Source organism: Merops nubicus, unplaced genomic scaffold, assembly GCF_000691845.1.
Source record: "Merops nubicus isolate BGI_N331 unplaced genomic scaffold, ASM69184v1 scaffold9680, whole genome shotgun sequence".
Lineage (NCBI taxonomy): Eukaryota > Metazoa > Chordata > Aves > Coraciiformes > Meropidae > Merops > Merops nubicus.
Window position 1 is genome coordinate 1 of NW_008582166.1, and position 17,782 is coordinate 17,782.

General features: G+C 37.4%; 1 protein-coding gene across 2 annotated transcripts in view; it reads right to left on the reverse strand.

The window, feature by feature from the left end:
• Positions 1-8,362: 8,362 nt before the first annotated feature.
• LOC103769579 (cAMP-dependent protein kinase catalytic subunit beta) overlaps positions 8,363-17,782 on the reverse strand; it is a 34,095-nt gene continuing 24,675 nt past the window's right edge. For both annotated transcript variants that reach the window (XM_008936795.1, XM_008936804.1), the window contains exons 7-10: positions 16,802-16,897; positions 15,184-15,306; positions 12,960-13,124; positions 8,363-9,442 (exon numbers count right to left, since the gene is read on the reverse strand). In XM_008936795.1, coding sequence (XP_008935043.1) covers positions 9,317-9,442; positions 12,960-13,124; positions 15,184-15,306; positions 16,802-16,897 — 510 coding nt within the window. In that variant the 3' untranslated portion in view covers positions 8,363-9,316. The remainder of the gene's footprint in view (positions 9,443-12,959; positions 13,125-15,183; positions 15,307-16,801; positions 16,898-17,782) is intronic.

Below are 17,782 nucleotides of genomic sequence, written 5' to 3' on the forward strand. Positions count from 1 at the left end.
GAAACGCTGCGCATCGCGAGGAAGAAAGTAAACCAGGGATGGCCAAAATGCTGGCAAAGCTTATGAAAATGTGATTGGCAGCCAAAAATCATTGACTCCTCTTAGCGTACAGCAATAGGGGCTGGAAAAATGAACGCGGCACAGGCCGTCTTTAAATAATACTTGCCACAGATGTGGAAGTGACACAGGTTTAAGATGACTGATCACCACCCAAACTGAATTAATTTATAGCTACTTCCAGTCTATTAATAACAGTAGTCTAGAAAATCCCTTTTGCATCATTTCCTTCCTACCAATACAGGACTAAAAAGGGACCTTCCAGGCCATGGAGTTTGATCGTCTGGCATCACAGGCAAACCCTCACATAACCGCATCCGCAGCTAGCGTAGTTTGGAACCCAGAAGGAATCTCACCTCCCTCCACCAGCCAGAGACCCTGTGTTGAGCTCCCCTTTAGGAGTGATTAAGAACTTTTAATTTACAGCTTGAAAAAACACATGAACAGTTTATATCCATTTGTTCCTGTAATAATATTCAGTTTGATAGTAGACGCTTTATGTTTCTCTGGTATTTACTCACTTGTATAGACTCACCTGCCTGAACCATCACAGCCCTTTTATACTCTCTCTGTAGTAAGCTCTGCATTGGCTGAGACCATTCCCCTTTCCTCTGCGTACATTCATCTGTCAGGAGCAGACAATTGGAGCTGCACCCTGGGGTGCAGTAGGGTCTCAGCAGTACCTTCTGCCTTCCCTGTCTGCTCTGAATAGCCCCTAGCTCCACACCACACTTACAGAGGTTTTTTATCACACCTGTATGGCACTGATGATTCCAGTCATCCTAGGACTGGTACGTACCTTGGGGTCTTTTCCACAGTCCCTGGCAATTACTGTACACCCAGAAAGAGACAAAATCTCTGTTACTGGCCCAGCCTGCAACTTTCCAACAGTTTTCTACTCTCAGAAAAGTGTCTTTTCTCATTTAAGATCTTTTCCACTCCAGTCACTGTTCTTTCTAGTTTGCTTGAATGGAATTTTGCCACTTGCCTTGCTCCACAGCATCGACAGCTCAGTAGCTGTCATCCTGCTCTCCCTTCACATAGGCACTGCACAGAGGAGTGAGGGGCAGTTTCCAGCAAGGTGCTCCAGTCCACCCACTTCCAGTCCAGTAGTGAAGCTTCTCTCTTTGATTCCTGCCTTGGCCAGTAAGATCATTCAAAAGCCATGCTGTGCCTTCTTCACCTGCCAGGATTTTCTGCACAGGTGAGCATTGTCATGTTACCCTGAAGTTCTGCATAAAGCCTAGACAAAAGGCCAAAGATAGCATTTTTATAAAGTAAGTATGGATGGAAAGGTGGCAGAAAACCCATGGTGAGAACACAGCAGAATGACTTGTACCAGCCTGCCATTCATTTCTGAGGCAATTAAGATGAAATGTGGGTGTAAGTACGTGGTCAGCGTAAAACAGCCAGTCAGCCTCCATTTATATTCCATGCAGTTACCTGGGCACACTCTTACAAGGTAAAAAACAGCGTCTGTGGGTGTGCAAAAAGTTTTGTGAAAGCTCTGGGTTTCAGGACCAACGCATGGGTTAAGAGCTCTGCAGCTGCTCAGTGCCGAATCAGCAACACAGCTCCCTCGATGCAGGCTTGGCGGGGAGGAGCACTGCTCGGATTTACTGACAAGGCAGTAGTTAACAGGATGGGAAGGACCCTCTGTTTTCTCCCGATGGGGAGTCCCTTAAATCTTTGCTTTCGTATGCTAAGGTCCTTTTCACACAATAAGCATTATCCAGCCTTTTTTTTTGTAATCATACAAATCTCCCATAAGATGACTAGAGTTGCACTCTCTTCATGCCAGTCTAAAAATAGATAGGTACCACAACTGATTACAATGTGAGGCCAGTGGTACCTTTCTGCTTTTGCTTCCTCTGGTTTCCAAGACTGAATTGCTTAAATAAACCTTCCTGCATGTGAATTACATCCACTTCACTGAGAATTTCCTGCCCTATTTATTTTTTTGTGCTCCTCCTTATTCTGGTAGTTGCTCATATTAAATAAAGCTACTGTCCAGACTTAAACCCTTGCTATTTTAAAGCTTACACTTTTTTTTTTTTTTTGTATAGATACACACATACATACATATAATCATATGTATATGAAATCACTGTATAGAACACTATTCATTCTGCCCATACCAGCAGCAGTACCTGCCATATAATTGCCTAGCTTGTGAAACTGTAGCAAGAAGCTTATAAAAAGTGTTCATGTGAAATACCAATATTGTGAAACACAGGCCAGCCTAATAAAAAGACATTTTATACAAATATGGCCCAGACATCTCAGTGAAATAGCTGTTAAATCTATGGGAAAACTGAAGGGTAGCACTCTGCTTGTATGAACTGAGGCAAATGAAAAAGCACAGTATGCTGATGCACACAAGAATGGAAAAATACAGTTATAGAAGCAAAAATGTCAGTAAGACAGAAGCAGAAATCTCAACTGTATTTGAAGCACTACATTAGGGAAGGAGTGCCAGTTTTTTTCCCCAGGAGCGAGGAACCTGCCTGTCACAAAACGCACTGATAGCCGGATGTACACATAATACAGAAATGTGACTGCATGCTATTAAAACAGACCCCTCGATTCTAGCCTCTGATGAAAATGGGATTTATCAGTCAGGGATTTTTAGTGGAATTTTCATACGAGTTGTGCAACAACACATTAAAAAAACCCCTTTTGTTCAAACTGGTGTCAAAGACTCCTTTTTTGCTGAGGTAGATATAAAAAACAGTAAAAAAAAAAAAAGCAAATATTAATAATTAACTCAAAAATTATTTAAAGGCAAGATCTATACATAAACAACATATACTCATGGTTAGCATTGCACACATTACTGCACGTATTATGTGACCGGTACAATCCAAATTTCTCATTCCCTACCACTCCTCAATATTTTCCAAGTCTCTTGTTCTGACTGCGCCCTGCAGCAGACATTCCTTACACAGCTCTTCCACGCCACATCCATGTGCCATCTACAGGCACAAGAATGAAACTACTGCCTTTTGTGATAGGGAAGCTAGGTGAAGGTGGAGTCAAGATTAATTTTAATTTACAGGCTTTTGTAGTAATTTGGAATATAAAAAAAAAAAAAGTTCAGGTAGTCCGAGTTGAGTCCTGTTAGTCAATACTTGCAGAATTACGACCAGGTAATAACTTTAAACATAATACTAGGAATACCCTAAAGCATAGCTTTGGGTTGTACAAATTCTGAGCAAAAAAAAAGCATTTGTGTTGATATTTCAAATTTCCCTGTGTGCTCTCCAAAAAAAAGCCCTAATTTATAAGACTTTAGGGATCTGTTTTCCCCCCAGTATTTAGTGCAATACTTCTCTTAGCAGGAAACGTACCTGGTAGCCAACCCAGTCCTGTTACAAAATTCTCTTCCACAATGAGTGAGCTATGGGTGGGTGCTTTGGCCATGGAAGGTGGCTCTCTGTTGTGGATGTCCTCCTGGAGCCAAGCCCCTGTGCTGTGCCCTGAACCACACAGAGCACATATTCCTACAGAACCACCACGCTCCTGGCACGAGCTAACATATGAACATTAACAAACTACAGCACTGCATTATACACATTCAATCACGTAGCCCTTAGAGTCAGTCTGTCCCCATGGTCTTCTCTCCAGTACAACATGATGTTTTTACTCAAGCTACTTGGTCAGCTCCTTGTTTTTTCCCCACTGGTAAGCAAGCTTGCCAGATGCATACTTCCTGATATGTACGGTAAGAGAATAAAGGGAAATAGAGATAATGTAGTTAGTGGGGACACACATTATAGTTGTGGATTTTTGTTTTTGGTTTTTTTTTTGTGAGGCAGCTGAAAACAAGATTGTTTTATAAACTCCAGGCATTTATGAAATAACCAAATACCAATTGCTCAGTCTCAATTATCACGCCTGCAAGATGCTGCTGCTCATCCAAGGTGTTAGCTATGATTAACGGAGTCCCAATGCCACTTTATGCAAACTTCAAGTATAAAGATGCTGGTAAAGACATAAGAAGTTGAAAAGGCATCCCAATCAAGCATTCATTTTGTTGAACCGTTACTTAGATAACTACAAATACATTCAAATAGCAATACAGATATACAGCAAAGGACAATACTTCCAGCTGAAGACAGTTCTTGTGATATTGCTCTGTAGACCAAAGCACTGATGTGCCACTAAATGTAAATGAGGCGTTTGCTTTAAAAAAATTAGATTATCTTGATCATGGAAGACTAAGTTAATCAAGCCTTTCCAGCACTCCAGTTTTCTATTTATTACCCTAATCACCAGTATTTTTTCCTGTAACTATCTGCACTTACTCAGAACATACTGCACTACTGCTGAGACCTTGCTCTATTTGAGTCAATGTACCTCCAGCTGTGTCCTTCCCCATCTTCCACATTATCCTGAAAGCAAAGCAAAATGGAAGTCTCTAATCTCTACATCCCAGGAAAGAAAAACATCTGTTGTTGTAGATGCATACGTATGGGAACAGTGTCCTCTGCTCTCAAACTCTTTCCAACTAGAAACCACCTTTTCAGCCTGAAGAGCTTTTGTGCTGCAACCATATCCACATGTTAGGCAAAGGGTTTTCTCTGTCTTGTCCTTGGCAAAGATGCCGCATCCTCAGACAGGCTGCTTCTCAAGACAAAAAGCAGAATCTGCAGCTGGATACTAGATTGCTGCTGTGTAATCTAACAAAACCTAAATCTTGTATACTGAGCACCAATAAGGAACTTGCAAGTTTGTCACTGTGTTTTTCTTACATGCTTCACTGACCATGAACTTAAGCAAACACAAGCATGTTGCCTTTTAAATTTAAAAGTAAAAAGCCATCTAAGAGCAATTTTTAGATACACATTTTTGCAAAGGCACTTGTATTTGACCCTCTGAGGGAAGGAACAGGACAAACAGACAGTAAGGACTCTAAAGGAAATTCTAGTAGCTTTGAAATAGACTGTTGGGAACTCATCCCAATGATTTAATGGAAACCTTAAGCTGCTGTTACCCCATTGAGGTCCAAACTTTTTGTAGAAGTAATTTATAAGAACAAACTACATTTTCTATATATGCAAGCTGCCTTCCAGCAGGCCCCTTTTCTGTAGAATACAAAAAAACCCACAATAAAACAAATGGCCAAAATGTGACAACCTCAGATTTAATTCAACTTTTATTCATCATGTTTGAAAGTAAGGAAGGGAAACTATCTTGAGATCCTATCTTGCCCTGAGACACCAGTCTTATCCTTCTAAAAACCCCCAATACTTTACACAACTCCTGTGTAAGATGACAAATATTTACTATCTGTAAACCATTTAAACATGCTCATGGAGCGCTGAGCATTTCAATGAAAGTGATCACTGCCTAGCCTTACATTAGATATTCATATTTTACCTCTTCTGTCAGAAGCCTCAGATCAGTCGATTCCTCAAACTCCCAAATAAAAACATTTAAAAAACATGTGCAAGACGTACACTTGTAAAGCTATGGTGATCATACAACTTTTCTTTTTGTCAAATACATCCAGATCAGCTACACACACTCCAGCTGGAGAATGGAATTGTATTTTTACCAGTTTCTTTGTGGAATTGTACTCAAATTCTTATCTAGGTTAAGTCCTCCTTACATGTGGCAAATGAGAAAAACAGATTTGAATGACACCTTCAAATCTGCTGCTTGACACGCCGTGTTTGCACGGGAGCTGTAGGAAAAGCAGAATACAATCTTTTTGCAATTTCTTGGCTCAGCTTTTTTACGAAACCAGAAACACCACAAGTAACCACAGTCAGTAGGCATACAGCAGCAGAAGCAAAGAGGCCAAAGCTCTGCTCAGAAAGCAGGAAGAGGAGCTGTGCTACAGAGAGCAGGTACCAGAGCCCTTCTGAACAACACTTGCAGAAAAAGCCTCAAGACAGACAATGCCAAGACCATGAAGTCTTTACTTCTATCAGTTGTTTCACAGCACAATGAGACAGAGCACAAAGTTTGTACAGCAGGATCTGCAGACAGTTTAAAAACAGGCAATTATCTTTAATAAAAAGCATCAAGTCCGAATGTGAAAATGTGAAGACAAACAATATTGTAGCTAATGATCACCTTGCTTGCCTTCGAGTGTCTGAGAAGTCCAACTCACTGACTTCTCATAGTGCCTTTAATGTTCTCCACACCATCTTCTCCAAACACCCTAGATCATGTAAAGCTTAATGATTCCCAAACTAGTATGTGCAGTGTGTTTCATAACCTTTTCCTCTTGCTTTCAAACCCTGTTTGCTGTGTGGGGAGATGCAATGACTCTCATCATACAACATTCTGATTCACAAAGAAGCAGCACAAGTGTTGTACATAATTTAATTCGCACTTCTGTATATAAATGTTTACTATATTGCACACTATTGCAGCACTTAAAAACATCTAATTATTTGCAAAAATTAGTAAAATACTTTAAAGGATTTAAAAATAAGGGTTTTAATGCAACTGACAAGATAATAAAAAAAGCAATTTACTTAATGAGATACAATTCTTTATGTTGGAAATGAAAGTTACATACAACTAGAGTACAATTAAAATATACCATATAGTTCAACACTTAATTCCTCAATGTGTAAAATTAACAAGCTTCTACTGTCATAGATATACAATTTTTCCATATTGTGAAAAGGATTTTTCAAATTAAATACAGGTAACATAATATTCCGTAGTTATATTTTATGACTGTGTTTAAACAAGAGGGTTGTATAATACTCACATTGTCAAATGTACTCACTAATGCCTTGGAAATTGCACACTTCCCCTCCTTTTCCAAAATAGAATCTCATTTCCATACTGAAGTCTATTATGCCATATCAGAAAAGTATTTTACTTTCTAATAGGATTTTCATAAAATTAATAAATAGCATAATATCATGGCATTAAGATGACTTTTCCACTTATGCCCACGAAGAATTTAATCTGGATATCAGACAGACATGTCAGAACCAATTTCCTAGACACTTGTCTTATTGTACACGCAAGATGAATGATTACAGTATTTTACAAAACAGAAAAATCTCTGAGCCTTACTAGAATTATAAACGTAATGATTAAAAATTAAAATCATAACAGAATCAAATTGTGATCTCCAACATTTATTAAAATCTTTTAAAGTTCATAAACGACAACAAAGTTACTGTAGAATTTATCGCATACAGCTAGCATACAGCAGCATGTCCTTGGTCTAAATGAAATACAAAAGATTTTAACGTTTTCATACAAAGGATTTCTTTAAATTTATTAATGTGACGATATATCTTTGTTACATAAAATTTGCTACAGCAAAGTATCTTATACTTTTCTTGCACATATGTAAGTATGGGTGGACAAGGACTGCATTCAGTGTCAGCCTCCTAATGACGTTGTGCAAAAATGCTCAACAACCTAAACATACAGAATGTTGGATGGTACGTTTCATACCCTTTTGTAAAATGTCTACAAAGGCTTTTCTTAAAGGAGTGTCATACAGATTTAAAAGGTAGGAATGCCAGTAGTTCACCTGCACTGGCATCCAAACGTACAATGGCTATGTATCAATATAGCTCGTTTTTTTTTTTAAAAAATTAATCCTTGTATGCATGTAAATTCATCATAAAATATGAGCCTAGTTTAAACTGTTTAGATGTGCTGTTTTCAGATAGGTCACTGAGACAGCCAGACTCAAGTGTACAAATAAAACTACTATGAATAAGTTTAAAAGCAACCCCCAAAAAAGTGCTGAGCCACTGATTATTAAGATTGAAATGAATGTGTAAAAGTGCCCAAAGCTAGCACATGGTAGCAGTATCTTTTAAGTCAGTTGGTGAGAGTATACAAAACATAATTAAGCCCAAATAGTTATATCTGTGTGACCATACATTCTGTTTGATTGAAAGAAAGTCAGAAATGAAGACACAATGCAACTAAAATAAACCCAGCTGTTGCAGTTTTTAAACTTTGTCTGTTTTCTTTGTGAATGAAGTGCTGTAATTAAAAAGAAAATGATTGTAGCAGTACTCCATCCTCAGTTTACTAATATAGTACACCAGAATAAAAACTTGGCAATAACCTCTTATTCTTAACAGCAAACAAAAAATAACCGTGTTCATCCAGCGATGCATCTAGAACATTAATTTGCATTTGCTAAACCATTTGTTTTTCATAGCTAATGGCAGAGCGCATTTTGCTTTTTGTGGCATGATGGGTTTTTATTTTAACAGATGCCTTTTTTTTTTTTAATCAAAAAAGGCTCAAAACAAGGAATACTTTGGGAGCCCAAACATTAGGTTTTTTTTTTTTTTTTTTTTTTACAAAAAAGTGAATCAAAATTAATCATATTCTCTACAATACTGACCAAAACTTCCTTTAAGAATTTAGGGTTCATGTTCTTAAAAAAAGCCATTTCATACCTGCCAACTGAAATGCTGGTAAATCAACTTGGTTAAATATGGTCCAAAATCCAGACCAGATGGAATTACTCCCTCTCATGAGACTGTAAGCTTTCCATGGTACAGTCTGGTTATGGCAATTTACCTACTGCCTAGGTGGGAAATACAGCTGAAGGAGGCAGTGATGAAAACTGCAGGGATGTAGAAAACCAAGGCACAGGGTCTAGCTACTGTCCCCTACTTAAGCCATCCAATTGATTCTACTGAATTTTGGTCAGTCTCCAGGAAGAAATGTTTTTAAGTTAATTTAGCAGACATTTATATGGCGATAAATACTACCTTCAAAAATGCTAAAAATGTTGGCTAGGTTTAGTCTGAGCTACTAAAAAATTATTATAAATTGTAGCATCAGACACAAGACAGACAAGAATTATTGGCTGGCACAGACTAGAAGCAACATTTATCTTTCACTTCAGTCTAAATCACACTAGCCGCAACACCTTCCATTTCACTCACACAAATAATACATTATTCAAAATAAAATGGAGCATTCGTGGGTAAAAAACTACTTCATTTTAAAGGGGGAAAATGAACAATACACAGAAACAAAGAACGACAGAAACCAAAGTTAAGTAGGAAAGTGGTCTATTATTCTGTGTTACTGCACAAACAGTGCTTGCTTAATTGTGCCTAGTTAGAAGGGTTGGTGCAAACCGCACACATGGAAGATGGCAATAAAGACCTCAGTCAGCTTTGTGGAATGAAGTAACTAGGTAACTGTTTTGACATATGATGGTCTCAGCTCCACCTCATCTGTTAACAGAGTGCAAAGATCCCAATGTGAGCCCTGATGTCATCTTGTCCTCTTACTCCTACTAAAAATCAGCAAATTCTTTTGCACATTTTTCTGTTAGAGACGCACGAATATCTTCTTCTTCATAGTCATCAAAGTTGCTTGTATCTCCAGGGCCTCTGCACTTTGGTATGAACGGAGCTTCTACCTTTATTTGGGGAAAAAAGACAGATGTTATTAGCCTAATACCCTTAGATTTAACATTGGGGTAACAAGCATAGTATTCCCGTTACTCCTCAAATCCTGCCAAGGAATCAGTTATCACAGCTTAAAGTTGTGGCACAAAAATTAAAAACAGCCTAAGAATGTGCAGGCCCAGATGTATGCATGTGAGTTGAAAAAGACTAACATCTTACTGAAAAACAAATAACAAATTACTTCTACTTCAAAACAACGTTTAATTCTCTTCTTGCAGAAGAGACCCTGCTCTCCTCAGCTTCACAGTATGGCTCTTAGCACAGCCAGGGCTGCACGTAACTGTCCCACAGTCACGGTGGAGGTGAAGCAGAAACACTGCCATCAACACTACTCAAAAATCTTAGGGCACTTTGGAACCCCTCTCTTCCTACTTACCAACAATCCTGTATTTCCAAATAAAAGCAAACCTAACATAATTTTAAAACAATTTGTTCTGCATCTCCTACAAAGTTCCTGCTAGGGCCAAACTGTGAGAAGGGAAAGCCTTCTTGAAACTAGGCCACAATTGAGAGACAAGCAATGACCTGGGTCTCTGGGTGTCACTGGAGGACCGTACAGAAAGCCAGTGGAGCTCTAATGTGATGGAAAAACCCTTGTGGTAAAGACTGCCTGCACATCCTCGCAGGTCCACATGATACTTAATTAGTCTTGAGATTCAGTGTGTCTCATGTCCACTGTATGGTAGTAAGCCATTCAACATGGGTACTGGAACCAGTTGTCTTCCAGGACCCTCTTAACTGCTGCTTCTGAAAGCTAAGGGAACCGACAGCTTTTTGAAGCTGACCTTTACAATAAAATCCTTGGCTCTGTCTACAACTTAACAGTCTCAGTCTTTCTGTCCCTACTCATCTTGGGAAGTTAAACTGAAGATGACACTAAATGAAGATATGGGTCTGCACAGGGACATAGCTGCATTTTTACCGGCTAACAGCTTGTGCTGTCCCTACACAGTCAGGGAAGAGAAAAAAAAAAAAAAAAAAGTTGTTGTTTCCAGCTTGCAGAGACTGAAATGCTGTTTTAGGGATCAGACCACTAAATTCTACTTTCACTCGATTAATATCAATTCAAGTCTTAATACGACAGTTAGTCTATCACATCTCAACGCTCAAAATCAAGCTTAATGCCTTTTTAAAATAATGGAAATTTTAGAATCAGCTGCACGCTGGGAGAAGGAATAGGGAGGATTTGGATGTGATGGCAGTGGTGAAGAATGGTTGGTAAGAGGGAAACCAGAGAGAATGGAAAACCAAGGAGAGATGCTCTACTGGAGCAGGACTAGGACAAACTGGAGTGTGAGGCTCAATTACCAGTACCACACTCCTCTTTTTCATTTGAAAAATGAAAACAAAGGCCACAAGAAATACCTTATTTACTGCTGGAATTTTATAACACATGCAAATGAGACTTGTCAGACTTTTTCCTATTATCTTCACTAAGGAAATCACTGAAAAGGGATTGCAAGAGGTAACCACTGGTTTATAGTAGAAATACGTGTTTGACCCTAGGTACAACCGTATTATCTGGCAATATTTTAATAAACAGCTACACAAGCACACAAAGAAAACAAGACTTGATCTTTTCTGAAATATAATCGACTGGTTCACTTATGACTGTAGCATAATAAATTATTCTCATCACATTAGCTGCCAAGGAACATGACATGTAATCAGGAAAATACACACTAGTAACAGCCACTGTGAAAAGCAACTGTGAACAGTTTCAAACCTGCAGTATTATAGAAGTTATACCTTGTAATGAGAAACTTCAAATTTACTCAAAATCAGTTTTCACAGCCCTTTAAAACTAGTAATAGTTATTCTGACTGTCCTAGTTCATATTTTAAAATGTTTTGTTTCTGTGAAAGTCATTCTCTACAGCAGTATGCTGCCAATGCTAAGAATATTTAGCATAGTATTAAAACACCTAATTTAGTATTACGGGGCCTAGGTGTCCCCATGCAGCCTACTGGTGAATGAAACTTGGTGCATGCACATGTGCCTTGTAAACAGGCATTAAGCAAGCAAAGAACAGATAATTACAATTCTGCAGTGAGGATTTTTTTCTTAAAAACAGCTATACTTAATACAAAGACTATAAGACATGTTAATTGTACCCTGTCTTGTAGTAATTAATACATTAGTGAATATGACAACAACTGTACTGTCAGCTTGTGTAGCCAAACAACCAGTTTCTTTTTATAAACTATTGTTAGTATTTAGGTTTGGCCTTAAAATTACTGCTGTTATAGCAGCAAGTTCATGCCTCTATAGTCAAGACTGTTAGCATTTCAACGACATAAACCAGTCCCTTGAAATATTATCACTTAACTCTAACCTTTTTACCAATATTTAAACACAAAATTCTTTCTCCACCTGAATCTTCTGGGACCACACCAATGAAGTTATTTTAGTCTTTTATTGTTGTCTATTATAAAAACAAGAATCCAGCAGTTGCATTTAAGGGAACAAATAGTTTCTTAGGAATCTACTTCTAATAACTAACTGATCTACAGATATTTAACTTTGACTCTGCCTTCAGGGGAGAGCAAGCTACTGGCAGACAGACTCAGACTGAATTGTCATCATCCTCATCCCTTTCCCAGCTTCCTCTCCCAGTTCTGCTTCATTCTAGCATCCTGGCAGCCACTAAGGAGCTCCCCTCTAACTGGTATGTTAATGGCTGCTCCTGCTCTGGAAATATTCCCAATTGTCACTGTTCCTTTCTTTCACAGACCTGAAGTTCATAGTGCAGTCTGGGCATGGACTTTCTAAAAACCTCATCACAAGGCATCAGGCAGGTCTAGAAAACTGTTCTAAAAATGCCATTAAAAAAGCATTCCGCAGGACTATTCCCATTGCCAGAGCTTACTGAACTGCAGTCAATTAAAGCATAGCATCAGGAAACAAAAACTCCTGAGCAGACACCGAGGATTAATTGGACACTCCCTACATCTGATTCTGACCCTGTCACAGATAAAGCAAGAGCAAGAAGGAGGAAGCAAACTTCTTTAGCAGAAAAGAAAAAGGAAAAGCTCTAGCTTTGGCTAGAGTTCTGCCACACAGAAGCAAAACTGCTGCTAGGAACTAGCTGGAAAGGAAAAGATTCCTCTCTGCTGTGGAGGAGTACTTATAGATGACACTATAGCAGGGGTTAAATAAAAAGCAAGAGAGATAGGAGAGGGTTTATTCTGAGATATTCCAGAAATAGACTAAAGCACACACGTTAAGAGAACATGAATGTACACAGAGGTCCAGGAGAGCTACCAACAAGACAAACACAACGTAATCAATACATACTCTTTGGAGTTTTAAAGATTAAACTACCTTCACCTTTTCTGAGGTTAATTAAGTGACAGATTTAGAACAAAAAAAAAAAAAACCAACCAACCAAACCAACAACCAAATAACTAGGAAATTTACTTCAACCCCTTAAAGACCTGCAATAGTTTTGAACAGAGAGAGTCCTACCTTTCTCTGATAAATGGCAATCCAATCTGTAGTGGCAAACCACTTGTGATTCTTTATGTCATTTACACCGTTCTTGAGATTTCCGTATCGTTTGGTCAAATCTACCTGGAGTAAATTTCTTAGAAGATCCTTTAGGTCTGAACTGAAGTGTGATGGGAACCTTACCTAAAATTACACACCCACAACATTAAAAAACAATATACAAATTTGATTCTTCCCCCTGTGAAGTAAGGCAATGTTCACACAAAAGAAAACATTGTGTCAATTTTCTGTTGTTCTTCTAAAACCAAATAAAGTAAGCAAAAAAGTACGAAAAAGATTATTGTTCCACATGTATTTCTGTTTCACAGAGCTTTTACTCAGGAGCATTACCACGTCCATCTACTGTTTTTTGAATGGAAAGTTTCTAGATCTGATTGAGTTGGAGGAAAATACTAATTTAATATAATAGTGATAAAAAAGCTAAATTTAACTTGGTGTCTCACCAATACAACAGCATCTCGAAGCAATTTCAACTATTTTCTAGGAGCAAATTATCATATTATATTAACACACAGAAGATAACAGTATGATGTAGCACAGACAGCATATAAATATATAGATATGCTCTGAACTAACTGAACGATCAGCAATTGTATATGAAAATTCTACCTGGAACTTTATGCTGTATTGCATTTGTGATAACTAAACACCAGCGTCAAATGCCTTACATAAACAATACAGCAGTATATGAAAAATAGCACATGAGTGACTTGCCAAGACAATTCTTTCAAACCTGGCTAAGAAATGTTTCAAGATGATTCACGGGATGTAACTACATAGGGTTTTCCCAGCAAAAGATCTACTGATACCATTTGATATGACAGAGAGAAAGGGGAGAACAGGCAGAAAGTTGTAGTTGTCATGCCCATAATCTCAGTTTTTCACCCCCTATGTTCAGCTGATCAGTTATGATGAAAATGCAGAAAACAGAATTATTAAACATAAAAAAACATGTTGCAAAATCAAGTTCTGATAATTAAGGGCACTGCTTCAGCTTACCTGCCAATATAGATCTATTGTAGTACATGACAAATTCACAAGTTTTAATGGATGCATTTCCTACACTCAAGGAAACATTGACTCAATTTTTTAAGTAGAGACTTAAGTACACAAGGTAGGTTAAATGAAAGACTTAAGGTCAGAAAGGAAACATTGCTAGCTGAAGACTGTATGTTAGACTTTCCCAAGTTCAAGTCCAGTCCTGTTTCTGCAACCATCTATCCATAGACTTGATAAAAAAGGCAGATGATCAACAATACAATATTGAGTATATTAGCTACAACTGAAAAAAATGCCCAAGTTTATCTTTTAGTTTAGAAGAGAAATATGTCTTTAAAATATATATTTGTAAATTAATTCCCATATATTCATGGAGACAGCTGAAAGGTCACAGTACTACAGTCTTTCAAATAGCAAACACCTCTTGATTTAAATAAGGTCCTAGACAAGGATCAGTCTCATTGCAGTGTTCCACAGGGCCTACTGAGAGACTCCCCCTGATGAGAACTAGAGGAGTATGTAAGATGCAGCACAGCATGTGCTTATGCAGGGACAAGGAGGAGACGAACCCTGAAAAATCAAGTGAGCACCAATAAACATGAAGAGACAAGATTGGCTGGCAGGAGAAACAACACAATGATCACAGTTTTGTGCTGTCTGGCACAGTAAGAGATATTAATGAAAAATAAAAGGTAAAAGTTGGAAATACTTAAAAAAAAAATTATATAACAAGAAAGCTAGACAGAACATTAGACACATCTTGAACTACAGGACTGGAGAGGAAAAGAAACCCGCTATTATTTATGGAAGCTCTTTATTGCTTCTCAAAAGCTCCAAAAATATTTGTAGAAAAAGTAGCTCGGCAAACTAAGCACATAGCTAAATAGATGTTAATAGTTGTTGGATCATTTTTATTCAAGCATAAAAAAATACTACAATGTCTGTAAATTTAGTAATCTGCATTTTAAATTTGAAGGCAGGGAACAGATTTATAGAACTTTCATTTTTAATGTTACTGTAACAATGTCTGTATTTAAGAAGGATACAATACAAACTTCTCCATAATCTTTCCAAATGGCTCATTGTCCAGTAGCCACTAAATTCTGCAGCTACTCCACACAAAACCCAGGTTCTGCAAGGACAGACAACTGCGTCTGCAAAAATACACAAGGCCTTCACTCACCTTGCCAGACACAATCTTCTCATAAATTTGAATGGGCTGATCTGCAAAGAACGGGGGATATCCAGCTGCCATTTCATAGATTAAAACTCCTAATGCCCACCAGTCCACTGCCTTGTTGTAACCCTGGGAAAAGCGACAAATACAACTGTTAGTACCATTTCTAACACAGTTTAAGATTGCCAATATACATCCATGGAATACAAAGAAAGCAAATGAAATCTTGCTAGTTTAACACAGAACTTACAACCTAGTTCAGACCAAACTGAGGTTCACAGATTCCAACAGTAATATACTTAAAACCTAACACAGTGAGGACAGTGAAATGGTGATGAAAGTGAAGCTTTGTGCACACATTCCTGTACTGAGTTTCAGTGATGTCTTTACACTGATGTGACAAGGCTCTCTAAGTGAGAAGTGACCACAATTTATTTAAATGAAAATAATATTGTTACAGAGTGACTGAAACCTCTTTCAAATCTTAGTGAAATTTCATAAATATAACAATACTTCCTATATTATACAATGTCATCTTTTAACTTGATCATCCACACTTCAGAACATTTCTTTTCATATTGGATACACTACTTAAAAGAGCTTAAAAGTTTAGTTAATTGGCTGTTACAGAGACATTTATGATCTGATCTTTAAAGCCTGAACATAAAATAATTAGTAAATCCTATTTAATATTTTAAAAAAACTCAGAAAATCCCACAATCCCATCAATTTTATATGTGTTCTCTGAGATCTTTTACAAAGCTCTTGGCAAAGACTGTCTTTCCCGAAAGCTCTACTATGGAAAATTTGTAGTAGACATCTTGCAGTTTCTTCCACTGCTTTAGATGTATAGGATGAAAAAACACTGCAAATAATGACCATTTTCTCCCCAGATAAAAGTATTTTTGGTTTATAGACCTGGAAAGTGTATTTAATCCAACTACATATTAACATGATGTATTATAACTGTATCATTATCAGTTCCATAAACTATAAGGGTACTTTTCTTTTGCCAAACATGAAGGGGTACAATTGAACAGCTATATGATAAGTAATACTTCTTCCATGTTCAAACACTTAGTGCAAGTACTAGATATTAGTTGATTAACAGTAAGCTTAGACTGTATGTACTTAATGTCTAAAACTAGTGGTTTCTCATGTCTGGTTTCATGTAAAAGTGCCTTAAACCTGAAACACTCTTTAACTAATTACTGAATAACTACTGATTCATCCCATATGCAGTTCTTGTTACTTTTGGAGATTCTGTTCAAGTCTGCTAACATTTCAGAACGTAATGACTTAGATCTGCTGTTCTGAATAAGGATGCCAGTTAAATAACCTAGAACTAGATTCCTTAAATCCCTTTTTCTCTTCACAATTTACATAGCAAGCACACATTGAAAGCTCAGTACAGTTATGTGAAAATCCCTACTTTGGATTAAGTTCTAGTAAACTAAAAAAATATTTATAATACAATGACTGCATTTTATGTTGTTCATAAAGACTAGAGTAGACAAGATTTGATTTTTGGAAGTATTGGCAATTTTTTGTCCTTCAGAGTTTAATAACTGGGTGGTAAGTTTTAACTGCATCAAATGCATGGCTGAATAACAAGACAAAGTACCTTGCTGAGAATTATTTCAGGTGCCAGGTATTCTGGAGTCCCACATAACGTCCAAGTTCTTCCTTTTACTCTTTTTGCAAAGCCAAAGTCCGTGACCTGTCATTAGAAGAAATAAACTGACTGTAAATACACTTCTACAAAGAAATATAAAATTAAATACTTTTGAAATAGTTTGGAAAGCTATTTCATACAGAGGAAAAATTTGTTTCTCAAATCACAGTCAGATATATACACATATATATACAGTCAGATGTACCTTTAGTAGCCAGTCCTCCTGATACTTCTAATTCAGATAGAAGGTTTCTCATGACAAAATGAATAAATACCATAAAATACACAGTTTCCCCCGACACAAGCTTCTGTTTATAATTTAAAAAAAGATCAGTGGGAACTATGGCTTAATAATCTTCCACATTTGCTGCAACTACACATTAATCATTTTTCTTATGCTTTCCACATCAGACTGTTTATGCTGCCAAAAGTTAAATAAACGTGAATATGAACAAGATATTTATCTTTTCACTTCGTTAACAAATAAATTAATCGCAAAAGCGGTCAAGACATCCACGATATCCTCCAGTCTTGTAAATTTAGAATTTCATTGCATAAGTGTATAAAGGTTACATGTAAAATTAGTGTGGGAATAAGACAATATAAAAGAGGTCTTCCAGTAACTTCTGATTCTGAGTAGCTTTGAAAGCATCACTCGAGTCAAGGTTGTTTATCTGAGGACTAGTGGGGAAATATAGCAGTACCTTCTGGTAATTTTCAGCCTATTGCCTGAGAAGACGTACTGTACAACAATGACAACCATTGCAAATTATACAATAACCTGTGTTGCTGTTTCTGATATACTAGTCTCACAATTAAGCCAAGCTTGAAAATATCAAGGCCACTTTTCCTTCATTTTTAACAGAAACGAGCAATCACAGCTGGAACAGAACAGTGAGGGTGATGTCCTGACTAGAGAGACCTGCTTCA